We start from the raw sequence: 9339 nt of genomic DNA on the forward strand, positions 1-9339 counted from the left end.
TAAGGAGGCATGATGAGAAGACTTCACACAAGCTACCAAAGACTACAAGGGGATAAGCCATCAGATGACCACTACCCCAGCATACCAATACATCTCATGGTGATGCCTAAAGTGAGGGTATTTTGGCGGCGGGTTGTGAGAGGCATTTTACCTGATGAATGTTCTTTACAACACTGCCACATAAAAGAATCCAACACTTGCCGGGTGTGTTTTGCTATGGAGGAGGACTTGATGCATGCACTATTGCATTGCTCACATGCCAAGAGATTCTGGGCTGAAGCATATGTTAGTTGTTGGACGTACGGATGCCTCGACTCTATGCTGTTACTTGGTCTCGTGATATCCTATGTGAGGACTGGTTCAATGATGCTGAGCTTGCGAAGTTGATCACCATTATGTGGGCGATCTGGCTCTCCAGAAATCACTTGACACACGATGAGCAGCAGATTGATCCAGTGTTCTAGGTTAGGCGCATTAGAGAGGATTTAGCACTGCTTGACATCCCTGATCAGCATGCAATTTTTTTACCAAGGTATGGATGGCACCCTCCAACAAAAGGGTGTGTTAAAATCAACACGGATGCCGCTCTAAACTTTGATGCAATCAAAGCTGGCGTTGGTGAGTGGCAAGGTCGCTGTCCTCCTCTCTTGGAGCATTGAACAAACCTCTAGAAGGAGTAATAGACCCGTTCATCATTGAGGCGTTGGCTCTGCGAGAAGGCGTGATCTTTGCTCAACTCCGAGGCTTTCCACATGTGATATTGGAGAGAGATTGTCAAGAACTTGTCAATCAATGGAATTCTCGTCGCAACTCCTTGTCGGTTGTGGCACCGATCCTTCATGAAATTGGAGAACTAGCTGCATTTTTTTCATCTTTTTGTAATCCAGCATGTTTACAGATCAGCCAATCAACCGGCCCATCTCTGTGCAAAGCATGCTTCTCCGCTGATGGTTACCGAAGGTCGGCTGAGCTTGGCACCTTCCTTCGTGGTCACAAGGCTGATGGCTGACTGCCCCAGGATCGTTTTTGTTGAATAAAATTCTCCGAATTCCAAAAAAGTCAAATCTCTAGGAGTTGAATATAAAACCATAGGTTTAATATCCTAAGTTTTCACACTGCTGCAAATGATAAAAAAGGACGGGTATTAGCAGCAAATGAGAAAACAGGACGGGTATTAGCAGCAAATGAAGTCTTCAACAACATCCTGGGCAGGGGAAATGACATTTTACCAGCCATGATCCCGCTAGTTCAAAACCTCCACCCATGCGGTGCCTTAAAGACCTCATTGGCAATCAGCTCAACCATTCTTATGCCCCCTTCATTCTTCTTTGTCTTTCTGGGTTTATCTACAAAAAAAAATCAATCATACAACAATTTGATAATTAGATTAAGAAGAGTACAACGACCAATCACCTTGTCATCATCAAATATGATACTATTTCTCAATTTCCAAACAGTCCAGAAAATAGCAAAAACACAAACCATAACCAAGGTTTTCTCAATTTTATCAAACTTTAGGATCCAAAGGTGTGCCAGGTATATCATGCAGGTTAAAAGCACATTTCATGATATTCCAAAGCAATTCAGAAACAGACACTTCAAAAATAGGTGATTAATAGATTCATCCTTTCCACAGTAGGGACATTTCTGATCTCTAGTCCACGCTGACGGTGTCATATATCGTGGGTGGCTCATCCACAAGAGCCCGACCTCTTGACAAACCAAGGGCCCATAAGGCCGAAGGTGAAGGAGAAACCCTGGGATGGCGTCCGAGACCTTCTTTCCCTCCAAGACAAGGGCAGCGGCAGATGAGATTGCATCTACCTCCTTGTACACCTTAGGCCTCCACCTTCTATATAAGGGGAGGCCAGGGAACCTTCACGAAGATCTATTCTCAGATAAAAACTCTCGGTAGCAACATCATACACAATTGTAACTCGTGGCACGAGGTATCACTTCACCATGAATAATCAAAGCAAGTAGGATGTTGGGTATTACTCTTCGGAAGCCCGAATTTGGGTAAAACCCTCGTGTGATCTCCGATCTAAGACTTTCATCGGCGCTTGGACCCCTACCGAGGGATCTGACGGTATTTCACACCTTCGCACACCCTCTTCTAGCCAAATTATCCTTGGTTAAAATATTGGTTCTAAGAACCATTCACATGAAAACTTTAACTCTAGGTGGCATCTTAACTTTCCATAAGAACTTGTGTGCGTATTTAACCCCATCTTCAAAAAGCCTATAACACCACTTAAGAGTAAACACCACTTTTAGTTCGTGTCCACCTAATAGAAGCATTTTGATTAGTCAATATCACATCATCACAAGCCTCTTTAATGTGATTCCAAAATTCTAAGGAGTCCCCCAAAATAGTCCTTCTAAACTATATAGTATTTACTTTGATTAAGCCCTTTACAAAAAAATTCAGCAAAGCCATTACAGTTTATTAATCATCATCGCCCAAGAATGATCCGAAGACACACGCAACTTAGAATGATGTTGCATGGCGTGGTTTAAGTAAACAACATAAATGGGCCATCATTTACAAACATAAAAAAACGAGACCAACAAGGAGTCAGGGACTGGGCAAGAAAATCTCTAAGCACCCGCGGCAGAGCCGAGAGAGACTCGAACCGGGGTGGGTTGACTGCATGGTTTTCACTTTCAGTGAGGTTTCACTGAAATTCACTGAATTCATTAATTTCAGTGGACACTGAAATATTACGTTTCAGTCAAAATATTTCAGCAAATTCAGTAGTCCACAGGAAATCAAATGTTTTTCAAAATATTTTTTGAAAAATTCAAATATTTAATTAAATTCAAATGAATATTTCGGCCTTTTGGCTGAAATGCAAACTGAAATAACTGAATTTCACTGAATTTCAGTGATTTCAGTTGGTGCTGAAATTTTGTTGAAACTGAAATTGAAAACAATGGTTGCCTGTGCTCCCGCAAAGCTAACCAACAGAGCGACGCACTGTTCTCATCATTTACAAACATGGATGTCGATGGTGGACACCGCAGCAATGTAAAACGGCCGGATGCGATAGCTCGCCGCTACCTCTGCATGACACGGTGTCCCTCTCATGAAAAGAAACGGCAGGAGCTGTCGGCTCGGTTCACCACGACGGACTATCACATACATATAGGATGAGAGCGGTGGTGCGGTGGCTCACAGATCGGACAAGGTGAGCAGCTCCTCCAGGTAGTCGGCTCCAAGGTCCTCCAGCTCCAGCACGCACGTTGACAATGACGATGCAGCGTCGGCCCCCGATGCCGCCGTCGCCGAGCCCGTCCTCCTCTTGTTCTTGGGATTTCTCTTCCGGATGCAGTGCCGGCGCTTGAGCGCCAGAGCAGGCGAGTCCCCCGCGGCGGCGGCCCCGCCGATGCCGAGCGCTCGCAGCGACTCCTGCACAACCTTGACAGGGAAGTTGAGCACGGCGGCCGGGCCGCGCACGGAGAAGGCGGCCTGGTCGTAGGCGAGCGCGGCGGCATGCGGAGTGTCGAAAGTGCCAAGCCAAACACGGGCGCCGTTGCGGGTGGAATCCCGGATCTCGGCGGCGTACTTGCCCCACGGCCGCTTCCGCACCCCGATGAGCGGCGAGTCCGGCGCACTGCGTGAACCACTGGAGCTCCCCTGGGGTTCCAACGCCGGCCACGCGACAGGCGTCCCCATGAACTCGCAGCCTGCACTGTGGTCGCCGGCGTCTCCTGCAGAGGCGGGAGGTGACCCGTCGTTGCTGGTGATGGAGGTGGCTTCCATGAGGAACGACAACCGCTGGTGGTCGACCTCCATGTCAGCACGAGCTCGAGCTTGAGGAGCACGCTGATGATGTGTGCACTGTGGTCTACCGGAGGAGAAAGAAATAGAGTAGCCGTGGTGGTAGGAGTGATCACCTGTAGGTAGCTCCATGTATAATTAAGCTAAATCTAACGAGGCGGAGATAATAAGAGTTAAGACCACCAGCAGCATATACGTCGAGTCTACGAGACAATCCGTATATCTCTCTATATATAGCCAGCGTTCAGCGAACAAACGCAGCTACGTACACGGGGCAGACAAGCTTTGACTTGTAATGACACAACTGTAATCTATAGATCAACTTGTCCATCCATCAGCTACACGGGCCTTGTATTGCATGCTGGACCGATCTAGCTAGTATGGACGAATAGGATTGCACAGATGCGAATGACGTAGGGCGGCTGGATACGACAACGCAGCCGGGCGTCATCAGGTGAATACCTTTTCCTAATCCTAAATACGTATAGACAGTAGGTATAAGTAGTATGCAATCTAACCCAAATTAGCAGGCTGGCTCCTGAAGCTAGCACATGAAGCGCATATGGAGGGTGCATGCATCTACGCTGAACGTACTACGCAATGCATGTGCACATATGCATGGAGTGGATGAAAATTAAAAGGTGGGTTGAAAAGAAAACCCGCCCAGATTGGCGAACGGCGAAGCATTGGTGCAAGCACACACCCGGATCTATCATTACTGCTGCTGCATCTTTCATGCATGGGTCCATGGGATGCAGACAGAGACGAGAGAGATAAACAAGTTTCCGTGTCGCCTCATGTATCAACAAACCAAGCTTACATTAATAGTAGCTGGTGCCTGTACAGGTGTGCATACAATGAACCGGTACATGGATAGGCTCACATAGTTTACGCTTTCTATATATAATTCTTTCTCGTACGATTCCTAGCAACAACGCTTTCTATACACTCTTTCTCGTACGATTCCTAGCAGGTAGTGGTCGCCAGCTGATAAAGTAACACAAATGGCGTTATCTTCTTATAATCTTAACTCTTGCATTGGGACTCACTAAACAATTTGCAGCTACAACGATATCCAGCAGGTTTTATTTTGGTTGTACGCGTCTTCAAACATACAAATGCCAGAAGAAGCCGAACTCTTTCGTGCATGGTTCTATATATCATCTTCATGCATGACACAAAAATAACAAAAACTTCCATTAGAGATAGATAGAGAGAGAGAGAGCAGTCATTATGATTATATCTCCTTTTATTTTATTTCCAATTAAGGTGGCTGGCATGATTGAGCTAGCTAGTAGATCTAGAATCACTTACAAACACTTGCTGTCTCGCCGCTCAAGGACCAGCACATCACTCACGCTCGGCCCACTAGTAGAAAAAGGGCCTATTATCCCGGTTGGTAAGGGCCTTTTGTCCCGGTTTTTGAACCGGGACTAAAGGGTCGTTACTAATGCCCTAACCCTTTAGTCCCGATTCTTACACGAACCGGGACAGATGGGCCTCCACGTGGCCGGTGCGGCGAGCCCAGGCAGGAGGGCCTTTGGTCCCGGTTGGTGGCACTAACCGGGACCAATAGGCATCCACGCGTCAGCATTTCAGGGGCTGGGGTTTTTGTTTTTTTTTTTGGAAAGGAGGGGGGGTTGGGGGTTTTGGGGGGTTAATTTAGGTGTTTCATATATTGTGTTAGCTAGCTAATTAATAGAGAGAAGTGTCCTCTCTTATCTCCGTGCTTGGTCGACGCTACGTACTATATACGTATGGAGAGGACTAGACACGCTAGCTAGTAATCAAATGAAGGAAACAGAAGATCGTCATGAACATATGCATACAGAGAGAAGTGATATCGACCACCTCTCCTTCTCCGAGAGATTGGTCGAACAACAAGTTCTCGTAAATCTATCCGACACTACCGGCTACATATATACAATAATTATCTCTTACAATATAATCTCCTAATTAAATTGTAAGAACACAGGGTCCACATAGTATTCTCCGTTTTCAGCGATCACGTGGTCAAGGAAGAATGCCGCCAATTCCTCTTGAATTGCTCGCATACGATCTGGTGCTAGGAGTTCATCCCGCATCCGAAAGATCTAATTTGAAGAAGGGGGTCAATACATATATATATATATATATATATATATATATATGAATAAATGAAACTCAACACAAATGATGGTAATAAAATAAAATTGTGAATATTATTGCTTACGCACTTCATATTGTTCGTCAGAGTAGCCCCGCTCACAGGTCGTGTAGCGGATGGACTCGCAAACGTAGTATCCACAGTAATTATTCCTGGGTTCCTGCCACAACTGCTTTACAAGAAATAGAGGTCAATCAAACTGATAAGCAAGCATGCTAAATGGTATTGATGAAGCTAGCGCTTGAATCACTAGGAGATGCGCGGAACATGCTACTATAGTACTTACTTTCGGGTGTTTAAATTGCAGCTTCTTCGGCAGTCCCGGAGCTTTTTTGGTGAATTTTCTCCAAACCCTGCCAGACAAAGAAAACAATTACTTGATATCAGAAAATGAACAAAGTTGCTGATAGGTGGATAATGATCGATTTAACTTACTTCTCGAGCATTTGAGTCATGTCCGCATAGTCCTGGGGATCTTTTTGTCTCGAGTCTAAGACGGTTACTACTCCCTGCTCAAGCTTAATCTCTAGGAGAATATAGTGGAAGCTGCGCACGCATGCATAAGTCATCAATTACATTACTATAATCTGGACTAATAAGGGAAACCGAATATGCACAAGACAGTAACACTCACTTGAAGTTGTAAGGAAAGAGTATTATATCTTTGTTTTCATTTATTACCAACGATCGTAGCAAGTTGGCCTCGGTATTTTCGGCATGATATTTAACCTCAGTTGCATCTATGAGATTTGTGTTAATGAACCCAATATCACCGATTTGTCTTTTCTTCAATTCGGCGATCTTCAATCTGCATAATATAGTGAGGATAATTATAAATACATGCAATGAAAGAGCTGACCTATATAGAGAGACTTAATGACAGAAGTAGTACTACTTACAGACAGTAGCAAGCGATCGTTGATTTATCGAGGGCCTTTTGATTGAAAAACTGGAAGAACTCCTCAAATGGAACATTCAGCAGTTCAATTCCAACGAGGTCATGCTCCGGTTTAACTCTCAGCGTCAAAGTATTCCTCCCCCCAGTCTCTCTGCAGGTTTTCATGTACCAATCATGTAACCTTCGCATCATCGTTGTTAGAGATCTTTCATCTTTGACGAGAGGCTTCCTGTAATGGTATTTGTGTTCGTCCACCTCCAAGATATCATAATGTACATCGTCGGGCAGGTAATCTCCAAGATTGCTATAACCGGGCACCATCCTCGGATCATTAGCGACGATGTCGCTAGACACCTTGAGCGGGGGGCACGATTGGTTCGCTTGTTCGCCGAGCTGGGCAATTTTTTTCCAATCTCGTCGTTCTTTTAACCTTTGATCACTGACAGTACTTCCCGACCGCTCCGCTTCGGCAAATGTCTTTGCAATAATGCGCTCATAGTTGCCTTTCGGCGGAGACTTTGGTGGTTTTGTCAGGGCATCCAGAGTGCGCTTCGCTTTCACCGGATCTACCTTCTCCTCCGGAGGTGGATGTTTATTTGCTTTCACCCCTTCAAAGAAGTTCGTCACTTCGGCTCGCACGATCTTCGTGGTTTCCTCCTCGGTCCTCTCATATGGTAACTTCTCTGGAGTCTTCAGAGAAGGACCGTATCTGTATTGCCTCCCGCCTCTGGCTGTACTGCTAGACGCCGGCAGAGCAGACGGAGCGGCTGCGGCTGTCTTCTTTCCTTGCTTACGAGGCGGAGGAGAAGGACTACGACGCGCCGGAGCAGCCGGAGCGGCGGCGGGTCTCTTCCGCCCTTGCTGACGAGGCGGAGAAGGAGGAGGCTGGCTGCTCTGGCGTGCCGGCTCAAGCGGAGAAGGAGGTGGAGTGCCACCACGCGCTGGAGAAGGAGGCTGAGTGCCCTGATCACTCGCCGGAGGAGGAGGCGGAGTGCCCTGATCACTCACCGGAGGAGGAGGCGGAGTGCCCTTACTCGCCGGAGGCGTCCAGTTCGGAAGGTTGATGAGCTCCTTCCGCCATAGGCATGGAGTCTTCAGAGCAGAACCCAGCCGAGTCTCCCCTTCACCGGTAGGGTGGTCAAGCCGGAGGTCCTCAAATCCCTCCGTTATTTCATCCACCATCACCCTAGCATATCCTTCTGGAATCGGACAGCAGTGGTAGGTTGCACCGGGTTCAGGAGGTAAAACAGAGCCAACAGCCGCCTTGACTTTGAAGTTCTGCCATTGCGTCATAAGGTGGCAATGTTGAGACTCCGTGATAGCATCCACGGGGTAGCTAGAAGGAGCCGTCAAGACATGCTCCGGCTGAAGCAGCTCGGTGGAAGCCACGCCGCTTCTCCGCTGAGATGTCGGGGTAGCTTCGGGGGTAGTTTCGGCATGTCGATTGCCGTCTCGTTCCTCTAGCACTTGAACCCTTTCGTGCAGCTTCTGAATTTGGGTCTGCTCCACTTTTTTCCTCCTCTCCTAGCTTTTGTAACCGCCTGCGTCCGGAAAACCAGCCTTCCACGGAACAGAGCCTGGCGTGCCTCGTGTCCGTCCAGGGTGCTCAGGATTCCCGAGGGCCATTGTGAGCTCGTCGTTCTCTCTATCTGGAACGAACGTCCCTTGCTGCGCTGCATCGATATAGTGCTGAAGCCTCTTGACTGGTATTCTCAAAAGCTCGTCCGTCCAAACGCACCTCCCTGATACAGGGTCCAATTTTCCGCCAGCCCTGAAGGACCAAGTCCGGCAACAGTCTGGCCAGTTCATTGTCTCTGGTTCGATCCCTTTATCAAGCAGATCATTCTCAGCCTTGGCCCACTTAGGCCGGGCTTTGAGGTAGCCACCTGACCCCGTGCGATGGTGAAGCTTCTTCTTCGTAGCATTCTTCTTGTTTGTCGCTGACATCTTCTTACTCTTTTCCGATGTCTTGTGGGCCACAAATGCGGGCCAGTGATCTCTGATCTTCTCATACCGGCCGATGAATTCTGGTGTCTCTTCTTTGTCGACAAACGTTTTCAGCTCATTCTTCCACCTCCTCAATAGGTCTGCCATCTTCTTAAGAGCATGAGACTTGATTAATTGCTCTTCAACTGGCTTCTCCGGATCCTCCTCTGGCGGTAGGGTGAAATTTGCCTTCAGCTCAGTCCAAAGATCATCTTTCTGCATATCATTGACATAAGACACCTCAGGGTCTTCCTTCTTAGGCTTATACCATTGGTGGATGCTGATCGGGATCTTGTCCCTAACAAGAACCCCGCACTGAGCAGAAAATGCTTCCTTTGTCCGGATGGGTTCAATCGGTTGGCCGTCGCGCGCGATTGCTGTGATCTCAAACCTTTCATCCGAGCGCAACTTTCTCTTCGGGCCTCGTCTCTTTACCGAAGTTGTGCTCGATCCGGAGGGCTAGAAAAAAGAAGAAATATGAGAGTTAATTAATATGTGTACATACCAAAACAATGAATGCATCAA

General features: G+C 47.2%; 1 protein-coding gene across 1 annotated transcript; it reads right to left on the reverse strand.

Moving 5' to 3' along the window:
• Nucleotides 1–2845: 2845 nt before the first annotated feature.
• LOC109751774 (ethylene-response factor C3-like) lies at nucleotides 2846–3897 on the reverse strand. Its single transcript, XM_020310664.4, has one exon. It carries the CDS (start codon nucleotides 3797–3799, stop codon nucleotides 3176–3178), a length of 624 nt encoding a protein of 207 aa, XP_020166253.1. The 5' UTR covers nucleotides 3800–3897; the 3' UTR covers nucleotides 2846–3175.
• Nucleotides 3898–9339: the final 5442 nt, after the last annotated feature.

The sequence above is a fragment of the Aegilops tauschii genome, chromosome 5 (genome assembly GCF_002575655.3).
Source record: "Aegilops tauschii subsp. strangulata cultivar AL8/78 chromosome 5, Aet v6.0, whole genome shotgun sequence".
Classification (NCBI taxonomy): domain Eukaryota; kingdom Viridiplantae; phylum Streptophyta; class Magnoliopsida; order Poales; family Poaceae; genus Aegilops; species Aegilops tauschii.

What these genes read in the sequence shown, in the direction of transcription:
- LOC109751774 (XM_020310664.4), bottom strand. Translation starts at nt 3,799, where the DNA reads ATGGAGGTCGACCACCAGCGGTTGTCGTTCCTCATGGAAGCCACCTCC.